This window comes from Lissotriton vulgaris, chromosome 11, assembly GCF_964263255.1.
Source record: "Lissotriton vulgaris chromosome 11, aLisVul1.2, whole genome shotgun sequence".
In the NCBI taxonomy this organism is placed as follows: domain Eukaryota; kingdom Metazoa; phylum Chordata; class Amphibia; order Caudata; family Salamandridae; genus Lissotriton; species Lissotriton vulgaris.
Genome location: NC_141699.1, coordinates 1071323559 through 1071350251, shown reverse-complemented (window position 1 = coordinate 1071350251; position 26693 = coordinate 1071323559). Strand labels below are relative to the sequence as shown.

At 48.6% G+C, this 26693-nt stretch overlaps 1 protein-coding gene across 1 annotated transcript in view; it reads right to left on the bottom strand.

The window, feature by feature from the left end:
- Positions 1–261: 261 nt before the first annotated feature.
- The window catches only part of RNPEPL1 (arginyl aminopeptidase like 1), a 116856-nt gene continuing 90424 nt past the window's right edge, over positions 262–26693 (bottom strand). The window contains exons 10-11 of the mRNA XM_086944481.1: positions 19333–19475; positions 262–3556 (exon numbers count right to left, since the gene is read on the bottom strand). Coding sequence (XP_086800607.1) covers positions 3278–3556; positions 19333–19475 — 422 coding nt within the window. The 3' untranslated portion in view covers positions 262–3277. The remainder of the gene's footprint in view (positions 3557–19332; positions 19476–26693) is intronic.

Here is a 26693-nt window from a genome sequence, read left to right as displayed (position 1 = left end):
GACTTAATCAATAGAAGAATAACATTATTCCAGGGAAAAGCATAATTATAACAAACAGAGGTATCGTTTCCACTTTTTTTAAAATAATTTATTGAAAATAGTCATGCTAAAATACCTGTAGTTTTCTACAGCATCGGTTAGTTTGCATCATCAAGTATTTTCACGTTAATTTAGGAAGTATGGGTATCTCTCATGTTATTCTGTATTTTTACATTTCATCAGTATCACAAACAAAATGGAAGAAATTAGGCAAAACATCCATCAAGGTTCATTACACGGCTCGGTTTAATTTTCAGATTTATCATTTACACTGTAAGGCTTTAATGCATATGAGTTCTCTTTTTAAAAATATCCCCTCCCTCTCAAAATTAGGTAGAATTTGCTCTTCCAAAGATTTAAAGAACAAAACCAAATAAAATAAAATAAAAAAGCGAGACATAAAAAACTCTTGCGTCTTGTGCATGACACCAGCGGATTCGGCACATTTTCACTGCCGGCAGTGGTGATCGGATTTGTAGGCCTATTAATAGGGAAAATTGCCCTAAATAAAGAAAACACTAGAAATTGATCAATACAACCAGGAATGAATTTCAGATCACTAATTACTGATAGGCCTTAAAACCATCTTCAAAAACAAGCATCTGAAAATTCTGGGACAAATTCTAACCAATCTTTCAAGTCTACATTAAAAAGGGAAAGGGGCATGCTGACCTACCCCACAATCTGTACGCATTTGCTCACAATAGCTTGAGATGCCTTTACCCACTAGCAAGAAAACAGTATTCCGGTCACCTGAGCTGGTTATTGCTTTCCCCCCCCAAAGGGGGAGGGAAGACAGGGTATATGGCAGACCTTTTCAGGTGAACAAGGAAAATGAAAGCTGAAATACTTTAGCACCTCACCTGCACACAAGATTGCACAATGGGCTGGGATTTTATATGGCAAAAAACCTAGAAGCGCCTCCCTGTAGGCAACCCTCCCACCCAAGCACCAAAAAGGCTACCTCATCACTGACATCCCATTCAAAAATACCCCCACCCACCCCTTTTCAAAAACAAAATGCTACACAAGTGATCATAGCAGCTATATAACGTGAAGTCCTCTGGTGACAAAGTTTCAAGAGGAGACATAGATAGGGAAGTGAAGGACAAATGGGCCCCACCCAACATGAAGCAGCCCAAATTATGTCTATGTGACGTGTTGCCAAGAAATCAAATACACCATAGTCTTCTATTGCAACACCCTCTCTTTCCTCTCACTCACCTCTCCCCAGTCTGTCTTTTCCTCTCTAAATAAAAAATAAAAAAACATGGCTCTCTGGTTCGCTGTCCTTGCACATTGTGCCATTTTGATTATGTCTCCTATGTTAACTGTGAAGTACTGCATACACCTCCTAACATCAAGTTTAAAGGTCGACTTTTGTTTGCAAAAGCAAAACTATCTCCCCCCAGGGTTGATGTTGCAATACACCACTGTTAAGAAAGCTAGAGCAATATTACCCACTTTCCTATTTCGCAATGACAAGCTAACAAGTCAGTGGCCAAAGAAGAGAAGTTGCATAAAAAGGCTTTGATGCCTTGGTGCCAGTGTTCTGCCTGCTCTGGGCTACGAAGCGCAAGAAAAGCTTGACATGTGGAATGACAAAATCATTGAGAGGATTTAGAAATGTTATTTCCTTAATTGAGTTGGCACTACCTGGGGTCCTTTAATTTGCTGGCTCAGGCAGTGTACAATGATATTTGTTACTCCATAAAGGAGTTTACCAGCATTCTCGCAAACATACTGCATACGCTGGTGTATTTTAAAGAGTGCCATTTGAGTTTGTACGACTACCTGGTGCATGAGAAAATTGCCATTTTCCAGCATGGAACAACCTATCTGCTGAATTGTCAGCATTGATGGTAGGAAAAAAATGGGAAACGAGGATTGCCTTGTACAATCTGTCTGGAGTAACACTTTTACCATTTATTTTCATAGATGAAGGGAATAAAAGGAGTTATTTTTGAAGGCAGGGCTAAAAGATCCTATCCTCACTATCTGCACCTTGAATGTAGTGGATAGTTGAAGTGACATAGTAATGCTCTCTAGCTATTGAAGTCCGGTTTCTGCTGCCAGTGCTTCCAGCGAACTTAAAGGCAAACACAATCACATCAAAGGTGTCTCCTTGAAACCGATCACGCGCCCATGTATATTACAAAAGGGCTAAGGAAGGCACAGTCCTTAAACGGGTAGGAGGACCAATTACATGTACAACATTCTTCACCTCTGTACTTTACACCTGGATCAGTGTCTTAAATGATTCATTTTAGATTTATAATCTGTGAAGAGAATGCCTCTCAGGGGAATGTGGAACATAATTTTCCATTATGGGGTGAACTTGAGAACGTTTCATGAGCACTTTTACTAGACGTGAATCGGAGACCAAATTAGTAAAGAAACCGAGTGTTGGTGTGGGAGTTTAGCTAGTGGACAAACAGCTAAACCTAAATTGGTAAGAGCTACAGGAACAAGCAGCAAGTATATTACTCCATCACGTCGCCTCTGATCATTCTTTCCATTGGATTCCTCATGGTGCTCAATCAACCACTCAGCAACTTATTACCATAAATAGCCAATCAGATTGCAGCTCACAACTTCATGGCGCGGAGAGCAGAATGGGTAACCATTGATCAATGGTCTGGGAATCAATAATGAGAAAGAAAGCAAAGGCGCTAATCAAAATGTACAACTCTGAACCATCAAAGCATTCCTTCACAGTAAAAGCTCTCACAGCCCAGCTTCGCAAACATCTCTGGCCTTCATTAAGGCACACAAAGGAAACTGAGTTTCATGCTTCTCCATGTTTACCCTTAAATGCTTACAAGAGAGTCTCTCCCTTGGGCCGTCCCAGACAGAGTCACAACATGTGCTACTCAACCAGACATGGCCAGTGTGTGCCCCCTTGGTATCTCCTTGGCATTCGTGCGGCCAATAGGTCTTCATGGGGCACAACTCAATGGAACAGAATCATCCGTCCAGCTTTGAAAGGTTGAAGCATCCGTCTCTAGTTGGCATATTGGCTCCCACTCGCAAGAGTTTTCAGGCCCTAGGCAGTGTAGTGCAGACTGGAGATTCAAGGCACGTTCTGTTGTCATGACAGAGGATCCAAACACAGTTAGGTTCAGAGATTAGAGTACTGCAGCTTTAAAAGCAAGGATGAGGTAAAGGAGGCATAAATGAATGTCTCTCCACCGCTCCCCAGTCCCTTGCTATGGTTGACGGGCACTTGCTGGTGAACTTAAGCCGACACATTCACGTCCCTGAGTGAAATGGCCCCCGTGGAAGGTTCTGGAGTTTGGTCACTCAGAACCATGGTGGAGTCACTGCTGAACGAGTACACATTGGAGTCCGCACAGGATGGGGCTGGGTTCACCCCTTGTGCCAGGATCTGCAGGATGGTTTTACGCAGATTAGGATGCAGCCGATGCTGGGTTTGGTAGAACACTTCCAGGGCAAACGGTTTCAGGGTGCTGGTACCAAGGTCTTCATACAGCGGAATAGTGTACATGCGAGACATCTGTAGAAACAGGATCACACGTCAGCAGAGAACAAGCAAAAACTGCCACTACAATCAGAAGACTAACAGAAATGAACACAAGAGCACAGTCTGCTTAGAAGGCAAGTCAAGGCAATATTTATAAAAAGCAATATCAAAGTACACGCTCATTCTATTAGACACCTGCGATAGAAGATAACAGCAGCAGAAGCTATCAGATTATCTGTGGACACAGTGTAAGCAAGAGGAAGCAGTAAAGGCTCTTTGAAAACAGTTTAAGCCAGAGAGCGAGGTTTAACAGAGAAAATGTAAATTGAGATAACAGAGCGTTATTATTACAGTTGAAAAAACACAGCAGGTTTCATCCCGAGCGGTAGGTCAAGTTCCATACATATATTCAATAGGTAAGCGGTTTAAACAAAATTACATCGCAAAAAGATCCAGAGATGAAACAGAGTTAATCAGTTTACTTGGAACATTCCCATTATAGGCACAGTTGAGAGACAACATTTCTTTTCTAACAATCTGTAGCTGTAAGGAGTTGACTGATCAAACCTGAAGTCTGAAAACTTTAGATACGTAGTCTAAGCGACCAATTTATTATGGATAAAATGGTGGACGACAGCTCACCAAGTGAAATGTTTGCCTCCAATGAATGCAGTAGTCCGTAATTCACAAATTCTATTACTGGTAAAACCAACAAATCCATACGTCCATCAGAGATTGAGAAGATGCTGGGAGGGTAAATCCCCATCGGTAGTGTTTTCGACCCTAGTGGAGAAGTGTGGCTCACTGGTTAGAGCGGCAGTCTCTGAAGCAGAGATCTGGCCCGGGACCGGGGTTCAAGTCCTGACGCAGCAGGGTCTTGGGCTCAATATCTGCGGACTTGATAATTCTTGCCTTGGCGCCTACTCTAATCATGGGTCCCATGCTGCAACTCTGGGCAATAGCTTGCTTAATCTCCACAACGGCCCCTACAACACTGGGATGCCTGGCTTCACCTTGGGGGTGCCCAGGAGGGGCATCTCACAGGGAGAGCCAGGAAGGGTTCCACAGCGTTATACAGCGCCGGGACGCCCCGTTGGGGCAGCTGTCCGCTTTACAAAATACACTACATTACAAAATACACTACACATTACATCGGGACCTGTGGCCAATTGAGAACTAGGATTCCTCAATGTAACGGCACATGCCGGGGCGTCACAGCTCTACCCTGCACTAGACTGAAACCAAGACCCTGATCACAAACCATGGGTCCATCCCATTCAAAGATCTGCTATGGCTACTGACCACAACCTGCATACACTCCCAGACTTATCCCCACAACGAAAACACTGCCACAATACTGGCAACTGCTCATTTCGAAAAAAAGCACTTCCCTCATACCCTTTCCCGCTAATTCCGCTGACTAAGAGGTAGGGAAGATGCCTTCAGATTAGTGCAAGTTCTGCGATGGGTAGGAGGGGGACACATTCGCAACAAACTGAGCGGGGAAGTGTCCCCCCTGGAATCCCTCTTCAAGAACAATATTAGTCTTAAAGGGATCTTTTGGCTCTATAGATACACTACAGACCTACACCCATATAGAAAACATACCTATGTTGCCAAATGGGAGAGGGACCTAGAGACTAAAATACCAGATGAAACATGAAAGTCAATATGGCAGAGGGCAGCAAGGCCTTTAATAAGTGTTCATCACAAACAGAACGGATATAAACTACTCACAAGGTGGTACCTTACATCTACAAGACTACACAAACCGTTCGGCAGTCCAGACGCATGCTGGATTGGCTGTGGAGAACGTGGCATGCTACTTGATGGTCATGTCCCCACATCCAAGCTTTCTGGCATGATATACTTCTACTCAAACACCAAATACAAATATCATACCCCCACACGACCCATTAACAATCTTATTAGGATACTCTGGTGACCATGGCCCTTAGCCCATGTCCACTCCCCTAGGAAAACTGATCACCCAGCGCCTATGCATAGCTCAAATCTAGAAGTCACAGAGCCCACCAATGCTCGCTTTATAGCGGGGGAAGGTCTGGTCTATGTACACCATGGAACAGCTTCAGCTATTATCCATTATAGAATGGCGTCCATTTATGACCTATATTAAAAGGGACAGCATGTTGAGAGGAGCCACACTGACTGTCTCGGACTCTTCGTCGCTCTGGCATCTCCAACATGTCCCATTCAAACAATCACAACAGCTCGGATGCTACCGGCCATTGACTATGGGCAGTAGAGACGGCGGCTTTGATGAAAGTCAAACCTAATTCCTGCTCCCCCACTATTGTATGTTAATGCTTGATCGATCTAAGTCCCTACGGACATTTAATGGAAGCACATGGTGATGTTTGCTCGTGTGTACCCCCCCCCCCCCCCCCAATCCCCCTCCAACGTTACCCCAAAACCAAGGCTGCTAAAAAGGAAATGATCGAAGTGTGGTAAAAAGCCCTCATTAAAAAAATGGTATTATAACCACTAAAATAGCATTAGAAACGAAAAACATGAGAAACTAATGAACAGTGCATGCGGTTTGCCCACATGGTAACACACAATCACCAAATCAAGAAGTGTCTAATATCTCAAAAAAACACAATTAACTGCCAGACCCGGCAATGAAAGAAAGGTGTAACGGTTCATTACACAAGAAAGCACCAGGATGTAGCAGCAGAGGAGAAACAGTTGGAACACCGCAGTCTAAACCATGAGTTTTCCCACTTCGCAAGCTTAACCACGCATATGCCGTAACCACGCATGTGCGTGGTAAAGGCAATGCGCGGTCTAGCAGTCGGCTGCATTGGACAGAAGCAGGGAGAGATCCGCGGTGAGGTAAGTGGAGCTGTTGTAGTTTTGTGGGTTGGGTGGCGGGTCGGGGTACTTTTTTGGGCTGTGGAGACTGGTTGTTTTGTCGGCTGGTGGCGAGTCAGGGTTGTTTTGAGGGCTGGGGGTCGGTGTGGGTTGCTTTGTAGGCTGGGGGTAGGTCGGGGGTAGTTTTCTAGGCTGGGGGGGGTCGAGGTAGGTTTCTGGGCTGGGGGAGGATCGGGGGAGTTTTGTGGGCTGGGGTTGGGTCAGGGTTGCTTTGTAGGCTGAGGGAATTCACGTTTAGTCTTCAGGGCTGAAGGTAGTTTTCAGGGCTGAGGGTGGGGCTACTTTTCAGGGCTGGGGTGTGGGGCTAGTTTTTAGGGCTGGGAGCGTAGGGCTAGGTTTCAGGGCTGGGAGCGTAGGGCTAGGTTTCAGGGCGGGGGGTCGGAGTAGTTTTTAGGGCTGGGGAGTGTTGGGGTAGCTTTTTTAATTAGGGGTTAGGGTATGAGACCTCAGGGCAGGGGAAGGAGAAGGGGTAGTCAGGGTAGTTTTTAGGGCTTAAGGGAGGGCGGGCAGTTTTTAGGGTTGGGCTGGGTCAGGTTAAGGGACAGGATTTCAGGCATCAGGGCAAGGGTGGGGATTGGAAGGGTTATTTGAACCTCATGGCGGGAGTTTGTACCTTAGGGTGGTGGGGAGGGGGGGTGGCGACCTTAGCCACACAGACCCATTTACCATTCATGCCTTTGCCACGAAAATTTGTGGTAAAGGAATGAGAGATTAAGACGTTGTCGTTATTAAGACTACGATGTTTAGACACGTAGGGTTAGGGAATTTGTGATTCCATCATACAACCGCAGCAGACACACATATCTTCATTAGTAATGGCAAGAATGTTCTGGAATAAACAGAAAAGTAGAGACTCAGTGAAAGAACATGGATGGAAAGAAGCAGAGAAATAGGATTGCAACAAGGAACACTGATAAAAGCAATGGAAAAGCAAATATTCAGTACATTAGGATTGAGTGATCAAAACGTGGTGGTGGAGGACAGCAACCAGCAGCACTAAAAGAAGGGGTAGCTCTAATACCTTGATAGTAAGAATCAGAATGGCAGAAGCTAAATACAAGTGCACAAAGCCATAGCAATCTTCAGCGAGCTGGAGGTTCGGGACAAGAGCACACTGTGATAGGAATGATAAGTGAGGCAGAAGTTTCATACAAGAGCACATAACTGTAAGCTTCAACAAGAAAATTCTATAGAAGAGCACCAGCGATTTGAACTATCTCCAAGGAGGAGCTTTACTGTATCAGCACAAAGCATTCAAAAGCTCTGGTGAGGAGGTAATTCTGATGGAGAGTTTCTTGTGTGGGCTGATTGACATTTCTAATAGGGCTGCCTTGCTGCGTCTGTACCATTTGTGGAAGGAGTGGGAGAGGCGGAAAAGCGTAGGCATACATCCCTGACCAATTGACCCACTGAGCATTGTCCAGCGAACATGGGTGTGGGTACCTGGAGGCGAAGTTTAGGTATTTTGCATTCTCTGGAATGGCAAAGTGATCCACGTCTGGTTTGCCAAATGGCCACAATTCCATAGACTTCCCACTCCTGGATTTGTTGATGCATTCTGCTTACAGGTTCGCAAAGTCATTGTCCATCCTCGGTTAGTATTCGGCCAAAAGATGAACACAATGGTAAATGGTCCAATGCCAAAATGACTGCTAAGAGAAAGAGAGGGGGAAAGAGCGTACCTCCGTTTCAGTAGGTTGTACACGGCAGTCATATTGTAGGTTCTGATGAGGGATACGTTGTTGCAAATAAGTGGTAGGAAGGCCTTGAGAGCAAGTTGGAATGCCAGAAGCCCCAAGTAGTTGATGTGGTAAGTTTGCTGGGCTGGTGTCCATAAGCCTTGAATTGTGTTGTGACTGAGGTGAGCGCCCAACCTGGCTTAGGAGGCGTGAGGTAATGGTCATCTGAATAATAGGGTCCTGAAAAGGCTTGCCTCCAAACAAATTGTTGCTGTTCCACAGCTGTAGAAAGTGGTGGGCGCTGGCCATTATACACTAGATCTTCCAAGTGACCCTCCACTTGTGACCTTTGTGCTGCTAGGCACTGTTGTAGAGGACACGTGCAGCCAGGCGTGGTGAAAAATTGTGATACAAGATGTCAACATGCCGAATATGCGCATTATGATTTTGATAGTGAGGTAACACAGTTACTGAAAAAAGGGTACAAGGTCTCCAAAGGATCCGACTATTTGTAGGCTGATGGTAAGCTCTGTCTTTGTTTGAGTTTATAACTGCTCCAAGAAAAGGTTGTGTCTGGAGTAGTTGTAGGTGGGATTTGACCACTTTTTTTTTAAAACAATTTGTATTATTTTCCAGTGTAACAAACATACACGTTGACAGTCAAAAAACAATAGTACTGTGAAGATGTAAGTATACAGTCATGCACAACCGAGGTTTAACATGACGACATCATGTGCGACATATCTCTACTCAGTTGTCTTAGGTCCGCAAGCTCTTAACACCTGCCCTAATCCCCTTCTTCTTCATCGGAACTGGCGACATCATCTTCCGGCAATGGATCACATATATCCCCTCTATATACATTCCAATGAGTCCACACTTTGTTCCATTTACGAGGGCAAGCCCTAGTTACGTACACCGCTCGTTCTGTTATCAATCGCATGTCCATGTTCCTGCACCACTGCGCTAAGGTGGGTAGTTCCGACGCACCCCATTTCTGTGCTATATCTCTCTTTGCCACCATGATGCCCAATGCGCTGCACGTCTGACCATATCTGGGTAAGTCATTCGGCTCCCACATATTCAAAATACATTTACGTGGCTCTGGTAGCAGGGAGACCTTAAGTGTTTGTGAAATAGTGCGCATCACCTGTCGCCAGTATTCAGCGATCAATGGGCATTCCCAGAGGGTATGGAGTAGCGTCCCTTACTCTCCACACCCAAGAAGACAATAGAGATGCAGGGCCCTCTGCAGCTTGTGTAGTGTGGTTCTAGTGTAGTATATTCTATGTAGGATTTTGAGCTGTACCAGTCTGAACTTGGCCGAAATTCCCACCTCTTTTGGGGATGCTAGTGCCTCATTCCATTCCGTGTCATCCATTTCACCCAACACTTCCACCCATCTCTCTCGTAACTTCAGTGTAGGCTCCGGTAGGTTATTGGTCAGCTTTCGGTAGGTAAGTGAGGTAGCACCGTGTTGCATGTAATCAGTGAGCAGCCTGTCTTCTAATGGGGACGATTCTGGAATGTCTGTTTCTGCCAGTATTGCCTGTAGCAATGCGTGCCTGATCTGCACGTACCTATAAGTTTCGTTTGGCCCTAAGTTATATTGTCGCTGGGATTTGACCACTTTTATTGTAAAGCCTGATTGTGGAGAATTTAAATGGCTGCCTGTGTATGATTTAGGCACAGTTGTCAGCTTGAGCTCTTAATCAGCCAATCGTTGAGGTGGGAAAATACATGAATTTGCTCTCTCTTTATGTATGCCGCGACAACCATCGGATGGATTGGATGGATGTGGAAGTAGACACCCTTCAGGTCTAATGCTGGCATGTAGTTACCTTGTTGGAGTAGAGGCATTACATCCTGAAGCATTACCATGTAAAATTTTCTGATAGGATGTATCGGTTGAGTTGTCTGTGGTACAGTATGGATCCGAGTGAGCCGGCGTTTTGGGGGGAAGAGGAAGCAGAGTGAGTAAACTCCCCGATGATTGCTGGGTAATGATTAGAAAACAATCTTTTGAAGGAGAGCTTGAACCTCTTTCTATAGCAGCCATTGGTGGTCGCTGCTTAGTGTTTGTTTGCTCGGGGGGGGGGATATTTTGCGGTATTGTGAGTTATAGGCAATATCCACGCTAAACTAGGGCTAGTACACAATTGGCTGTTGTGATTTTCTGTGAGTGGGCTAGGAAGTCTTAAAAGCCTATCTCCGACAGGTGTTAAATGATCAGTAGGAAAGGACAGGGAAGTAACTCTTTGTTAGTGGTGGCTCGCTTCCGGTGGCAGTTTGTTTTCACTTTTCTAGGAGATCTTTGAGGAGATTGCGTTCCTCATCTCAGTGTGCTCGGTCATATCTGGAGAGTAAGCCGATAGAATTGGCTATTTTCCAATGCGCCTAGGTATGTACTGCTCCCCTCTTCCCTGATGCATTTTGCATTCCTTATCTTGAGGGAGAGCGTCTCCTGTGCCTTGTACATTTACAATCTTGAGAGCCGTATGGACTACCAATGAATCAAGTGGTAACTGTCCCAGGATGTGAAGTAGATCATTTGGGGGAGGCTATATATTTTTTTGTCAATATGAAGGGTAAAAAGTCTAGCCGTAACGAGCTCTCTAAAGGTCTCTTCCGATGGTTTTAGCATTTCCTTTCACAGGGTAAGGAACTGGACAGTGCAGTGTGTTTTAGACAATGTCTCCAGGAGTAAATCATTATCTTCATCAAGGACATCCATGCTCACCTTGTGGTAGATGGCTGCCTTTGGGAATATCTCATGGTAGGAAGTCATGTAACGGGGTTGGAGGGGTGGCTTAACTGTATACACATCAGGGTCTGTGTCACCCAGTGAATCAATAGTGCAGTCCTTTCAAGTGTCCCTCGCTAAGCCAGGCTCATATAGAATATTATGGGGGTCTATCCCTTCCACGTGTAAACATTGAAGCGACCCCCCTACAGTGTTGGCGGTCGTGGAGAATGAGGAGGAAGTGGATGTAGATGAGGTGAGGGACTAGTTCCCATATCCTTGTATTTTCTCTGCTTTGGGGGCTAGTGGAGGATCCAAAGCAATCTTTTCTTCAAATGTTAGCCTTCTTTTTCTAGACAGAAAATCTGTTGACTTTGCCAGAGCCTTTAGTACTATTTTCCCTTTTTGGGGATGAATAAACAAGTGTTTCTGCTCAGCATCGAACTCATCCTGCAGACGCTGAAGGAGAGGTTGTTTTGAATCGTCCAATGCGGTAGACAAGACTCTTTTCAGTACTGATCAAGGATTGTTGACGGTGAGCATGGCTTCAGCACTGAAGTTTTAAGTTCTGGGATTGTTTTTAGCACCGTTACGATCTTTAATCTGGCAGCAGACGCAAAAATTTCTCAAAGGCTTGCGATGGACTTTCAAACTGGAAGACCGGCTCAGTTCCTCGTCCGAAGGAAAATTGTTTCTGCTCAAGAATTTTTTCTCTGCGCCAGCCATGGCTCAAAGGCAATGGTGGTAGTCATTGAAATTCAGGTCTAGCAGCCAGGCCTTTACGATGGGAGTAGTCGCTCTCAGCACAAGGCGGCTGATATGGGTCAAGGTGACCCTCAGAGGACATGGTGCTCACAGTTAATGTCTTATGTTATGTATGCAGCTACAGGCTCTTCCTACTGTTCTTCCTCAGTCTCAGAGGAGAATTTCACATCAAGCATTTGAGGATAACTAGGTAATTTCTGGTTCCACCTGTCTCGGTGTTCTGCTGCCTGAAAATATTAGAAGTGTCCGATTCCTAGTCCTGTATTTTTCTATTGGTTCACCTGCGCTTCGTTTGATGCTGAAGGGTCTTTTTAGGTCGAAAGGTAAGGCAGGCTGAACATGTGGTGATGTGCTCTAGGCAGAGACCGAGGTTGTAGTCTTGCTATATCAGGCCAAGGGAATTTGTAGTGGCACTGTTGAAAATATTGAAAAGTCATCGATTCCATTACTCAAGGCGCAGCTTTGTCGAGGAAGTTAATGGTAAGGGGCAAAAAGCCCCAAAGAGGGTCCAAATTCCCAACTGGTGGGCCAGAGGGCTTTAGACGTCTAGTACAGTGATTTGTAATGAAACTGGATAGATCGTCTAAGTGTTCCCTGATGCCACTGGGAGTCAAAGTGATGCAAAGAGAGAACCTTAAGAACTGCGCTGGCTGTGCCGGACACAAAGCTCCATCGATTCACGTCTGGGCCCGATGGTAGTAAAAACAATATAAGAAATGCGTTACTTACCTGTAACAGCAGTTATCCAGTATTGGTGTCTTTCATAGATTCACATGCCTGAATCATTCCCCGTCGTCGAGACGGGAGCCTCCGGTAAATAAAAAAGTAATGTCCATAGACATACATAGAGAGAAAGGGTCTAAGGGCCTCCCCTTAGTAGCCTTTTCTTGTCCTTATGTAAAAAAGGACCAAACTCTCACAGTCAGCCAATCAGCTCCGACCTCCCTCTAGAACCTTCCTGGGAGGAGCCTCAGTCCCTCAGATTTTCGTACGCACCCAGCTAGGTTGGCGTAATATAGTCCGAGAGGGAAGTGAGTCCTTCCAGGGGAGGTGGGAGGGTTGCATGTGAATCTATGAAAGACACCAATACTGGATAACTGCTGTTACAGGTAAGTAACGCATTTCTTATCCAGTATTAGGGGTGTCTTTCATAGATTCACATGCCTGAATCAGAATAGCTAGCAATCATAGTAGCACATTTGTAAAGTAGAGTTGCTCTGCCGTCATGGTAGATAATGCATATAATATCATACAACAAAGAGACAGCATAGATAGAACATCATCAGAGCAAGAATGTGCATACCTGGAAGGCGGGATGTCGGAAGGCTCACCTTACTGAAAGAGATGGCGAAGCACCGCCTGGCCCACTGCCGCATCCTTCTGGAGTTCGATATCCAGGCAGTAGTGTCTGGAGAAAGTATGGGGTGACTTCCAGGTCGCCGCTCTGCAGATGTCCAGGATCGGCACTCCAGCGAACAGTGCTGCTGACGTGGACATCGCCCTGGTTGAATGAGCCATAACACGGTCATTCAAAGGCCGGCCGGCCTTGTCGTGGCAGAATGAAATCGCAGAGGAGATCCATCTGGAGATGCTTTGCTTCGTGAGGGGCAGGCCCATTCGTGGTCTGCTGTATGCCACGAACAGTTGTGAGGATTTCCTGAGAGCCTTAGTCTTGTCCAGGTAGAACTTTAGGCACCTCATAAGGTCCAAAGAATGCAGCGACCTTTCCGCTGCTGTTGAAGGGTTGGCAAAGAAGGACCTAAGGACTATTGGTTCGTTGAGATGAAAGTCCGAAGGTACTTTTGGAATGAACTTAGGGTTTGGTCGCAGTATCACCCTGTCATGTCTGAATTGCATATATGGTTCCTGAATGGACAAGGCTTGCAGCTCGCTAACCCTTCTGGCCGATGTTAGAGCGAGCAAGAGCACTGTTTTCCATGAGATGTGTTTAAGAGATGCCCGATGAATGGGCTCAAACGGATGACGCATGAGTTGGTTGAGTACCAGATTAAGCTGCCATGTGGGAGGTACCTTCCAAGGCCTCGGAAAGGATCTGTATAGTCCTTTGAGGAATTGCTTGACCAGCCGACTAGACCACAGAGAAGGTCCTGTGACAGTTCTGGTGAACCTCGAGATTGCAGCCAGGTGAACCTTGATGGACGCATGCGCCAGTCCCGACTGAGCCAAATGCAGGAGGTATGGTAATATCTGTTCAGGTGTGATGGCGAGGGGCCGTAGGCCCTGGTCGGAACACCAAATGCAGAACCTCTTCCATTTGAGACAGTAGGTCTTGTTCGTACTGTCTGCCCTTGCTTTGGCTAGGACATCCCTGCAGTCTTGTGGGATATTCAGGCCACCGAACTCTCTGTGCTCAGGAGCCAGGCTGATAATTTGAGCGATTGGAGGTTCGGGTGCTGCACTTGCCCGTTGGACATCGTCAGAAGGGCCGGGTGTGGTTTCAGGCGAATCGGTGATCTGATGGAGAGTCGAAGTAGATCCGAGAACCAGTGTTGCCTCGGCCAGAACGGGGCAATTAGGATCAGGGTACATGGTTCCACCTTCATCTTCCTGAGGAGCCGTGGGATCATCGGGAATGGAGGAAAAGCGTATGCAAAGGCGCTGTACCATCCTATGGAAAATGCATTTCCTAGTGATCCTTGTTGGGGATGCCAACTTGCGTAGCTTGGGCATTTGGCGTTCCTCTTGGTGGCAAAGAGGTCGATGTTTGGGACTCCCCATAGAGAAAAGATGTGAGTGAGGGCGCTGTCTGATAGTTCCCACTCGTGGGAGAGGGACTTTTGCCTGCTCAGGGCGTCCGCGATGGTATTGTCCTTTCCTGGGACATATTCCGCTTTGAGCTGGATTTCGTGCAGCACTAGCCAGTTCCAGATCCTTTGCGATTCGCGTGAGAGAGAGAGCGAACGCGTTCCCCCTGGTTTGTTTAGATAGTGCATCGTCGTGGTGTTGTCTGTCCTGACGAGCACCGGGGAGTTCTGGATGCGGGGCAAGAAGGCTTGGAGAGCCAGATATACGGCTCTTAGCTCCAAAAGGTTTATATGGAGCGATTGCTCTTGAGAGTCCCATTTGCCGCTGATCTGTAGGTCCTGGAGCACAGCGCCCCATCCCTCTAGGGAGGCGTCTGTTGTTATCACCAGCGGTGATGCTGGAAGGAGAAACGGTAAGCCCACAGTTAGATTCTGGCGACGTTTCCACCATTGCAGAAAATTGGACACTTTTGGTGTGATCCGAATGATGTCTTCGAAGGAGCCGGTGCTTGGAGTCCATTGGCTCGCGAGTGCCTCCTGCAAGGGCCGCATTCTGAGTCTGCAGTGCGGGATGAGGAGTATGCAGGAAGACATCATCCCCAGGAGGGAGGTGTAAGTCCGAACTTTCAGGTGCGTGTTTGCTGCCACAGCCGTGGCCAGAGATAAGATCTTGTCTGTCCTCTCTTTCGAGGGGAAGGCTCTTGTGCACTCTGTGTCCAATGTGGCCCCTAGGAAGGTAATCTTCGTTGCGGGGACCATGCAGGATTTTTTGAGATTGAGCGTCAATCCCAGATTCTGAAAGAGATTGGTGCAGGCGTTGGAGGATGTGACTGCGTCTCCAGGTGAGGGTGCTTTCACCAGCCAGTCGTCTAGGTAGGGGAAGACTTGGTGGCCCAGTTGACGCAGGAAGGCTGCCACTGGCGCAAGGCATTTCGTGAAAATGCGCGGCGCGGACTTGAGGCCGAATGGCAGGACTTTGAACTGATAGTGACGCCCGCCACCTCGAATCTCAGGAATTTCCGGTGATTTCTGAGGATGGGGATGTGGTAGTAGGCATCCTGGAGATCTAGTGATATCATGAAATCCCCTTTCTCTAGAATGCCCAGGATTTCTTGAATCGTCACCATCCTGAACGATTGGCTCCGCAGGAAGGTGTTGAGCGCCCGGAGATCCAGGATGGGCCTCCACTTGTTTTCATTTTGCTGTACAAGAAAGAAGTGGGAGTAAAATCCTTTCCCCTTTGAGGATGCCGGTACCTTTTCGATTGCTCCTTTTTGTAGCATTGTCGAAAGCTCCTTGAGAAGCAGGCGTGGGTGTTTGTGTGTCCGTCTGCGTGGAGGGGTATTGGGAGGGATGGAGGTGAATTCGAGAGAGTGTCCGAATCGAATAATTTGAAGAACCCCCGGTCCGTGGTTATGTACTGCCAATTGGTGAGGAAATGGGTCAGCTTTCCTCCAATTTGAAAGGATGGAGAGGGTGTTTGGACTGGCTGGAGTAGTCGGTCACTGGCGGCCGCCAGCGCCCCTCTTGGTATTTTTACCTCTGTAGCTTGATCTTCCAAATGAAGACTGTCGGCCTTGCTGTTGTTTGTTTTGGTACTGGCCTTTGTGATTGTATGAGAACGAGGACCTGTTCTGATAGGAGCCTCGATAGGAGGACTGGCCTCTGTTCCTGTGGCCCCGAAAGGACTGGTTTCTGGACTGCAGAGTGCCCAGTGCCCTTGCCGTGTCTGTGTCCTTCTTAATGGCCTGCAGTGCCGTGTCGATTTTGTCTCCAAAGAGGTGCTGGCCGTCGAAGGGCATGTCCAGAACCTTTGCTTGTACTTCCTGGCGGAATGAAGTCGCTCTTAGCTATCCTTGGCGTCTCAGTACTGCAGCTCCCGCGAGTTGACGGAAGCCTGTCATGGCTGCGTCGATAGCGCAGTCTATGAGTTCCGCTGCAGAAGATTGACCCTCCACGAGGAGCGCTTTCACCTCACCCTGGACTTCGTCAGGTAGTTCCTTCACGTAAGGGGCAATGTCCTCCCACAGCTGGCGATTGTAACGCCCCAACAAGGCAATGGAGTTGGCCACCTTGATGGACATGGCCGATGTGGATGTGAAACGTTTACCAATCGTGTCAAGTTTCCTGCCCTCCTTGTCTGGGGGAGCGGACAATGGTGAGGAAGGGTTGCAGGAGTGTTTCTGGGCCGCCTGCGTCACTACCGAGTCCGGTTTGGGGTGACCATTGAGGCAAGCCGCCGCAGTGAGTGGCGCTCTGTATTTCTTATCTAGGCGTGGGACCACCGCCGGTACAGAAGCAGGAGTTAGCATTAACTTCTTTCCTTGTTCCCACAAAAATTCTATAATTGGAATAGCCTTTGCGGACTTTTGAGTCTGTTCCTTAAAGTCGTGCAGGAAACAGTCTGTTTCTGTGGATTCCACCGCCATGTGGAATCTCTTCGCTGCTCTCTCCACAAGCTTGTGGAAGCCGGCAATGTCCACCGGGGGGGAGTCCGCTTGACGGGGTTGTGGTGAAGCTGGGGATGATGCTATATATTCATCCTCTTCATCCTGGTCTGAGTGGTCTGAGTGTACCTCCTGGACCTCTCCTTCCTCTAGTTCTTCCTCCTCCTCATCCTCGTCCGAAGAGACCACCACCTGAGGCTGGATGTCATGGTGGGTTTGAGGGTGATGCTGAGTTTGTTTAGGTGCGGAAACCTGTACTTGGACTGAAGGTGTCTGATTCCCCTTGTCCTCCGGCGCAGGACTCTTAGGCGCTTGACCGCCTCTGTCCGCCTCCGGAAAGCGTTGCTTGTAGTCTTGCACAAGGAATCGCAAGTCATCAACAAGGGCCGCTGGTAAGCATATCATGGGGGTGACTTCTGTGCGGACACTGGTATGGACAGAGTGTTCCTGATAGGTGAAGTCTTCCTGTTCCTCATCAGTGCTTTGGCATTTTATGTGAAGGTCTGAGACCGAAGTTGCGGGATCCAGATGGTCATCCTCTTCGGATTCTTCGCTTTGGAAGATTTCCTGAGGTGGTTGCTTTTCCACCTTGCTTGGAGACGTCGTTTCTGGGGTAATTTGTGGTTTGTTTGGTTTGCCAGACTGCATGTCAGAGCCTGTCGTCGTCGAGGGGACCGTCGACGGTGGCAGCATCAGGGTCGATACCTCTACCAGTTTCGATTTTTTCCATGGCTCCTGCAGTGCTCCCTTCGACGACGAGCCCTCCGTCGACGGTGTCGTCGTCGAGTCCGTCGTCGACGGAGTCTTTGGTGTCGTCGACGAGTCCTTCGTCGACGGGGTCTTCGTCGACGGGGTCGTCGACGACGAGCCTTTCGTCGACGGAGTCGTCGACGAGGTCTTCGTCGACGGTGTGGTGGGCGATGGGATCTTGGTCGTCGACGACGACTGCGAAGTCGTCGTCGACGTCTTCGCCGACGGTGCTTTCGTAGACGATGTCCTCGTCGTCGAGTCTCTCGTCGACACCTTTGTCGTCGACGGTGGGATCCTTAGTAGCGCCTTCGACGACGCTGGGCTCGTCGATAACGACGGCGTCGTCGACGGTGTAGTCTTCGTTGTCGACATGGTCTTTGTCGTCGACGACGATTTTAGAAGAATAATAGAAGAAACAGGTCTACCTGAAGATGAGGAGGACGTAGTCGTCGTCATCGACGCTGAGGGCGACGACGCTGATGTGGTAGACACTGTGGTTGTGACTGAGGTAGTCCTCTGGGCTTGTCTAGAGGACGGAGCAGGCTTCTTAAAGGTTTTATCCTCCTTAGCAGACACTGAAGATGACGCAGATCTCGCCTCTGAAGACTTTTTGTGGGTCTTCGTAGGAGGAGTGTCTGAGGGGCCAGGGGAAGCTTCCCTAGGCCTCTTTTTTGAGACAGCTGAGGTCCTGGAAACACTGCTTACAGAGGAGTCCAGATTGTCTCTGTCCTTAAGCCTGTCCAGCCAAATAAGAAGGCGACCTTCCCTGTCTCTCACGGTCTTTTTTGGAAAAGACCTACAAATCTTGCATTTGTCCGAATTATGGTCCGGGTAAAGGCAATACAAGCACAGGTCGTGCTGATCATCCACATGGATTCTTTTCTTGCTACAGGAAGAGCAGGCCCTGAACAGGGCTTTCTTCTTCGAGTCAGACATGGAAGAAGCAGCAGAAAAACACACTTACTGTCAAGACAGTGTAGTGAAGAAGTCCTTGAAGAGTTTTGAGGGTTCAGAGAACACTTTCTAAGAAAGTTTGATGAATTTTGAGTAATCCTGAGGAGAGCTCAGGCTGGAGACTCCCTAGCACAACGTGCGGTAGAAAATCTGAGGGACTGAGGCTCCTCCCAGGAAGGTTCTAGAGGGAGGTCGGAGCTGATTGGCTGACTGTGAGAGTTTGGTCCTTTTTTACATAAGGACAAGAAAAGGCTACTAAGGGGAGGCCCTTAGACCCTTTCTCTCTATGTATGTCTATGGACATTACTTTTTTATTTACCGGAGGCTCCCGTCTCGACGACGGGGAATGATTCAGGCATGTGAATCCATGAAAGACACCCCTAATACTGGATAACAATGGAGCCGATCCACATACGCATTCCCAACTGAGGGAGGAGCACTCCAACTAGTGCCTAGAAAGAATTCTTCGAAGAAACTTTGGAAACTTCAGAGCTCAACTCTAGATGGCAGGACTATGCACAGTGTGTGTCTACAGCAACACATGCTACGAACATTTGAGTCCTTGTTTAACTTAATGTTAAAGCAGTGTAATGGGCCCCAGTTTCAACAACAGTTAAGCTTATGATTGTCCTGCACATAATCCTTACAGGCCTAAACAGTAGCAGGACCGCTCATACGAATATCAACACTAGCTGACAAGCCCAAATACTCAACTAGACACATCAGGCTCCAATGCACTAGCTCACGGCCTGCACAGTTCCATTGATACCTGAAACCTCTCCAGCATACCCAGCCCATAAACATCACTCACCTGGCTCTCCAGAAAGCGCCGAACCTTGTAAAGATCTGGATAATAGTTGTTGCGGACAACAATCTGTAACCAGCGGATACGGATTTCAGCATTCATAGAGTCCAGCAGGCACGAATAACACTGTGAAAGTTTCATCATGACCTCTGTAGAACAGGACAAATATGCAAGTGAGATGAAGAGTGCAGGAGTTGTCAAAGTAACAGTGGAGGACAAGCAGCTATGGGATGTGAGGAAGTTGGAGGAAGGCAGCTATTATGGCTGGGGCAGATTACACATCCCTATTGTGATAATTTACAAAATTCAAATGATAGTCAGCAATTTCACAAGAAATATTTATCATGCACATACTTAATTCTGAGTTGGGGGAATTTGCGAAGCATGTACCTGAGACGGTCTCCTCTCACTAGCTGTGTAAATATAAAGCGACTATTCCTCTTAACAAAAATTGGGAGAACTGCATCTCAAGCCCTCCTAAACTGTGAAGTCATCCACACACTACCACTAATGAGAATTAATTCAATGGAAGGACCATATCTTTAAAACATCTGCTCTGACTGTCAGAGTGGCTTTCGGACTGAAGTAAACCCATACACAAACACCCCAACAAACAGGCCCTGCCTCTTCCTTTCACTGATGGGTGCAGACCAAGCACCCCTTATCGAGTCGTGACGTGCCCCGCACAGCAGGTTGCAGAGAGAGCTAAATAGCATGGTATGAATGTCCACAGCCCCTTCCTAGTGGCCTCTGTGGACTGTGCAATGGTCAGTGGGGGATGGAGTCCCCTGTGCAGACAGCAATCCATGACAGCCAAGCAGCCCCTTATAAAGCCTTGATAAATAATGATACCAAAGGGTAAACTATTTTTGTTTATTTATAGGGTGCAATAAATATCAGCTACTATGAATTTGTGAGGAATAGCATGCGGATAATGGTTTCTAACATACCAAAATCCAAAGGATACAGTAAATATCTTATGTTTTCCCCGTTACATTTTGGCGGGTTTGACCTGACCAAATTTAACGAATGTTGAGTTATTTAACGCACCTGATACTTATCAGATGTGCTAAATAAAACCAAACTCCTAAATCTGTCCTGTGCATTAACAGAGGTTTACGCATGGGACGGAATTAACCGCCCAAGGTGTAATCGGGCGTAAAGAATTTAGTCCAGGGCTGAGGACCTTTAACTTTCAGGTCACTTTTCCAAATGTGAACCTTACTGGGACTGACTCGAAATTATATCCACCTAATTGTTTTGAAGATTACATGATCTCAGTCCAGTATTTACCACACAAGTGAAGCAGCTTACCAAAAATACGAATATGCTACTTACCAGTGTGCATCTGTTCTTGGCATGTAGGGCTGCTGACATTCATATCTGTGCATAGATCGCCGCCTAGTGTTGGGTCCGGATGATTGCACATTGTTGTCCTGGAAGAGTCTTCGAAGTATCAAGAGATAGGTGGCTCCTCCCCTGGACTACAGTGCGCATGGGCATGGACTCCATCCCCAGATTGTTTTTAGCCATTGTGGCCAAGATGGAGTGAAACTCAGTGAATGATGACCATGCTATGAGTATATGTGAATACTGCAGCTGCTACAGGCGCCGGGGAGGAGGGCGGGCGATATGAATGTCAGCAGCCCTACATGCCAAGAACAGATGCATACTGCTAAGTAGCATATTCGGTTCGAGGCATGTGGGCTGCTGAATTCATATCTGTGCATAGAAAACACATCAGTCCCTCCATTAGCGGCGGCCGCCAGTGCCAGCTGCAGCAGTTTGGAAAAGTGTTTTGAGAACAGCCTGCCCTACAGCTGCCTGCTGTTTGGAGTGCACATCAACACAGTAATGCTTAGTAAATGTGTGTGTGGTAGACCATGTGGCTGCTCTACATATGTCCTCCAAAGGAATGTTTCCAAGGAATGCCATAGAGGCCCCCAACTTTCTGGTGGAGTGGGCTCTTGGCGGAATGGTAAGAGTGCGTTTAGCTTTAAGATAGCAGATCTGGATACATTTAACGATCCACCTAGCAATACCAGCCTTGGAAATAGGGTTACCTTGGTGGTGTGGTGAAAAGGCGACAAAGAGTTGCTTAGTTTTCCTAAAATCCTTGGTCCTATTGATGTAATACATTAGGGCCCTTTTCACGTCAAGGGTATGGAGCATCCGCTCCGCCAGTGACTCAGGATTCTGAAAGAAAACAGGTAATTCGATTGTCTGGTTGATATGAAATTGAGACACAACCTTGGGTAGAAATTTAGGGTTAGTGCGAAGCTCTACTCTGTTGGAATGAATTTGAATAAATGGCTCTTGGATAGTTAGGGCTTGTAATTCACTAACCCTCCGTAGCGATGTAATTGCTATGAGGAAAACCACTTTCCACGTCAAGAACTGAATCTTGCAGGAATGCAGTGGTTCAAAGGGAGGACCCATCAGCCTGGTAAGGACCACATTGAGGTTCCACTCACGAGCTGGTGGAGTCCGTGGAGGAATAACTCGTTTGAGCCCTTCCAGAAAAGCCTTAATGGCAGGCACCCTGAAGAGGGAGGTGCTGCCTATTCTGGAGATAAGCGGTCATTGCAGACAGATGAATGCGAATGGCAGCATAGGCCAGATTTCACTTGTACAGATGGAAAAGGTAACAGATGATGTTCTGAATAGAAGCATCCAGCGGGTTAATGTGGTGGTTTACACAATAAATGACAAACCGCCTCCATTTTGCCACATAGCATGCTCTGGTGGTGGGCTTTCTCGCCGCCCGAATTATGTCCATACAGTCGGAAGGTAAGTGCAGGTAGCCAAACTCTAGGACTTTAGGAGCCAGATCACCAGGTTGAGCTGTTGCGGATCTGGATGCTGAATGTCGCCATGGCTCTGTGTCAGAAGGCTGGGTGTGAGATGTAGCCTCTGATGCGGTACCACGGACAGTTCTAGAAACGTGGTGTACCATGGTTGGCGAGCCCACGTTGGAGCAACCAGGATGAGAGTCATCGAGTGCTGCTGAGCTTGCGTGCCACCAGCGGTATCAGGAGGTGCTGGGGGAAAAGCGTACGCAAATTTGCCTGACCAGTTCATCCATATCGCATTGCCCTGCGACTGTGGGTGTGGGAACCTGGCGGCGGAGCTTTGGCATTTTGCATTCTCCCTTGTGGCGAAGAGGTCGATCTCTGGATGACCCCACCTTTGGAAGTACGGTTGGAGAACTGTTGGATGTATCTCCCACTCGTGCATTTGGTGGCTGTGCCTGCTGAGCAGGTCCGCCATCTGATTGTCCTTGCCCAGGAGGTGTTCCGCCATGAGGAAGATGTTCCTCTGAATAGCCCACTTCCACATGCTCTGAGCCAGATGAGACAGCTGCGGAGAGTGTGTTCCTCCCTGCTTTTGAATGTAGTACATGGCTGTCATGTTGTCCGTCCGGATCAACACGACCTTGTTGCACAGATGTACTTTGAAGGCTTTTAGTGCCATGAAGATCGCCATCAGTTCCAGAACATTGATGTGCATCTTCCTTTGCTGTTGCGTCCATAGACCCTGCACAGGGTATTGGAGTACATGAGCTCCCCATCCCTGGAGAGAAGCGTCCGTTGTCAGGATGATCTGTGGCACAAGCTCCTGGAACGGTCGGCCCTTGCAAAGGTTTCGTTGATTCCACCAATGCAGAGAGTTGTATGCCCGACCGCTCACCAACACTAGGTCTTTCAACTGACCGTGAGCCCGAGTCCACTGACGTGCTAAGCACTCCTGAAGTGGACGCATATGTAGTCTCGCGTGCGGGACAATGGAGATGCAGGAGGCCATCATGCCTATCAACTGCATGAACACTCTTGCTGGAAGTGAAGGTTGAGGTCTGAATTGTTGGATCAGCGATTGGCTGCTGCTGACTCTCACTGAATTCGGCTGGGCTGTGGCCGCCAGAGTGTCTATGGTCGCACCCCGATACTGCCGTATATGGGCGGGCTGGAGGTGGGACTTTGGGTTATTTAGTGAGAATCCCAGATCGTGCAGGAGGTGAATGGTGTGGGACACGTGAGCGGCACACTGCTGGGCTGACTTCGCTTGGATGAGCCAGTCGTCCAGATAGGGGTAGACGTGGATGTTTTGTCTCCTTAGATGTGCCGCCACCGTCGCCAGGCACTTTGTGAACACCCTGGGTGCTGTGGTGACACTGAAAGGCAAAACCCTGAATTGGTAGTGCTGGTTTTGGATGGTGAACCTGAGGTATTTTCTGTGTGAAGGGTGTAGCGGAATGTGAAAGTACGCATCCTTCAGGTCTAAAGTGACTAGAAAGTCCCCCTGCCGGAGCAGCGGGAGCACTTGCTGCAGGGTCAGCATATGGAAGTGATCCGACAGGATGTAGAAGTTGAGGGGCCTGAGATCTAGGATGGGCCTGAGGGACCCGTCCTTCGGAATCAGGAAGTACAGGGAGTAAACGCCTGTGCCTCTTTCCTGCATAGGCAATAGCTCTATTGCCCCTTTTTGCAGCATGACGTTGACCTCCTGCTGCAATAAGTGCAAGTGCTCGTCCGACATAGGACGGTGCCTTGGGGGTATGTTTGGTGGAGTGGATGTTAACTCCAGACAATAACCGAATTGGATAAGCTTTCTGACCCACCTGTCCGTGGTGATGGACTTCCACACGGGCAGGAACTGCTGGAGTCTCCACCCGACCGGTGTTGTGTGTTTGGGAGTCCGTGACAAGGCGTTACTGTTTGCTGGCGGTAGAGGACCTGGAGCTGTTGTTGCCACGTCCTCTGCCTTTGGCGCTGTTGCCGCGATATCCACCTCGACTCTTGTTGGCATAAGTAGTCTGGGTGTTGCCCTTGTAGAATTGCGCGGACTGTGAAAGCTGACCCCTTGAGGTGCCTCTAGTATTGGAGCGACGAAAGGACCCACCCCGAAACTGCTGGGACTGCAAGGCACCCATGGATTTTGCAGTGTCAGTGTCCTTCTTCATTTTCTCTAGGGTGGTGTCAACCTCTGGGCCAAACAGGTGATCTGGGTTGACCATTTTGGTTCAAGATGGTGGTTTGGATGTCTGGCTTGAAACCAGAGATTCTCAGCCAGGCATGTCTCCGAAGCATAACACTGGTGTTAATAGCTCGCGCAGCGGTGTCAGCTGCGTCCAGAGCGCACTTAATGGAAGCGTTGGAGATTAGCTTCCCCTCTTGGATTAGCATCTCAGCCCCTTCTTTGTATTGATCAGGCAGGTGTTGCAAAAGGGTCTCTAGTGTATCGTAGTGCGCCCTGTCATAACGCGCCAGAAGCGCCTGTGTGTTTGAGATGCGCCATATGTTGGCTGCCTGTGCTGCTACCCTCTTCCCTGAAGCCTCAAAGACCTTGCATTCTTTGTCTGAGGGAGGAGCATCACCCGTAGTCTGAGAATTGGCCCTCTTCCGGGCATTCGAGACGACAAGGGAGTCCAGAGGCAACTGTCCTTTAATGTAGGTTGGATCAGTAGGTGCCGCTTTGTATTTTTTGTCAATCCTCGGGTAGATGACTCTCGCCCTGATAGGTTCCTTGAAGAACTCAGCAGGATGCTTCAAAACACCTTTCAGCATAGGCAGAGTTTTCACAGTCTTTTCAGATACTGAAAAGGTGTCAAAGAGGAAATCCACATCCACAGGGTCAGCATGCAGCTGGACATTGTGATTGGTAGCGGCCCGTTCAATGAGGGCATTGAAAGCAGCAGAGTCTTCAGTAGGTGAAGTCTTAGCAGAGAAGAGTTGAGGGTCTGGTCCCGAATGAGGATCCCCAGGGTCACCACCAGCTGACCAGGGCTCATTTGTATCTTCTGGGTCTGTGTAGGCCGGATAGCTATATTCATCTTCCTCATCGCCCTCACCAGCGTCCACATCGGAGTAAGTGGGCGAGACCTCATGGGCTTGTGGTGAAAGGGGTTCCACCAAGGCCGGAGTACCATCAGAGTCCCTTTTCTTTTTGAGGGGGATTTTGTAGGACTCCAGTTGGGGTTCCGGGGTGATTTTCCTCTTCAGCCTGCCCGTTTCGGCGTCGATGAAATGTTCTTGACGCTCCTCCTCCGAAGGTCGTCGAGGCCGCGGGCCGTGGACCACCAACGACGCCTACGGCGCCGAAGAGACCTTTTCGGGCGCGCCGGCCCCCGGCCTAGGAGCAAAATCCTTCGGCGCCGTCTTAGGCGGCAAGGTAAAGAGGATCGGCGTGGACGCCTTAACCGGTTTCTCCAGAGGCTTGGCAGGCGGAGGGTCCTTCGGCTCGACCGCCGCGGCGCCATCCCTAATGCGCTGCAGGGACTCCGCGACCTTTTTCGTTAACGCGGCAGATGGACGTGCCGGTTCAACAGAGTCCTTCGAGGACGGTTTGGGAGTGGAGTCCTTCGAGGTCACCTTCGGAGTCGACTCACGTGGCGCAGCACCCTTGGCCTTGTCGTGGTGAAGCGGGGCAGAGAGGACCTTCGGGTCATCGGGTCGCTTCTTCGGGTCGCCGAGAGATTTCTTTGGGTCGTCGACAGCCTTCTTCGGGTCGACCTGGGCCTTGCCGGCGTCGATCGTCTTCGGCGCTGACGCGCCGGTGTCGAACACCTTCACCTTAGTCTTTGGCGCGGTCGCCTTTGGCTCGGCACCCTTGACTTGGCCTTTCGGGTCGACAGCCATCTTAGGCTTCTTCGGCGCCGAGGCCTCAGGAGTCTTCGATCCGACTAATGCGATGCGCACTTTCGGTTTCGATACCTGCCCCTGCGCAGTATCTGGAGTCAAGACCGTAGATTTCACTTTCGGTTTCGTTTTGACCGGGAGTGACTCGGTAACAATGTCCATGGCCTGGCCCGAAGGCGGGGCAGAGGAACCCATATCGAGGTCTCGGGTAAGGCCCGAAGGCGATCCCTCGACCTGGGCCTTCTAGATAGGCACGGCCCCAGAGTCAGTCTGAGGGAGCTCCTCGTCCGAGCTATCCTCCATGGCCCCGAGGGCCCCGTCGTCGTCTCCTACCTCCTCGACGACTTCTTCGCTTTGGAAAACTCGGCATCAGCGTCGTAGTCTTCTTCGACATCCGACGCGGGGTTTGATTCTGAAACGTCCTGGATATAGTCTTCCTCGACCTCCCCAGCATCGAAAATGTCCGTAGGCGCCGGAGCAGATTGCTGGGCCTCCAGGCGCGCAGCTCGTCGGAGCTTAAGTGTCTTCTTGGACCTGAATCTTGAACAGGCCATACACTTGGCCTCATCGTGGTCCGGCGACAGACACTTGTTGCACACCGGGTGGACGTCGATGTGCGGGTACTTCGAGTTACAGACCGGACATCTTTTGAATGGACTTCGGTCCATGATGGATGGTTGATGAGTCTGGAGCGTCGACAAGGCCTTCCGCGCCGAAAGCACGCGGAAGTAC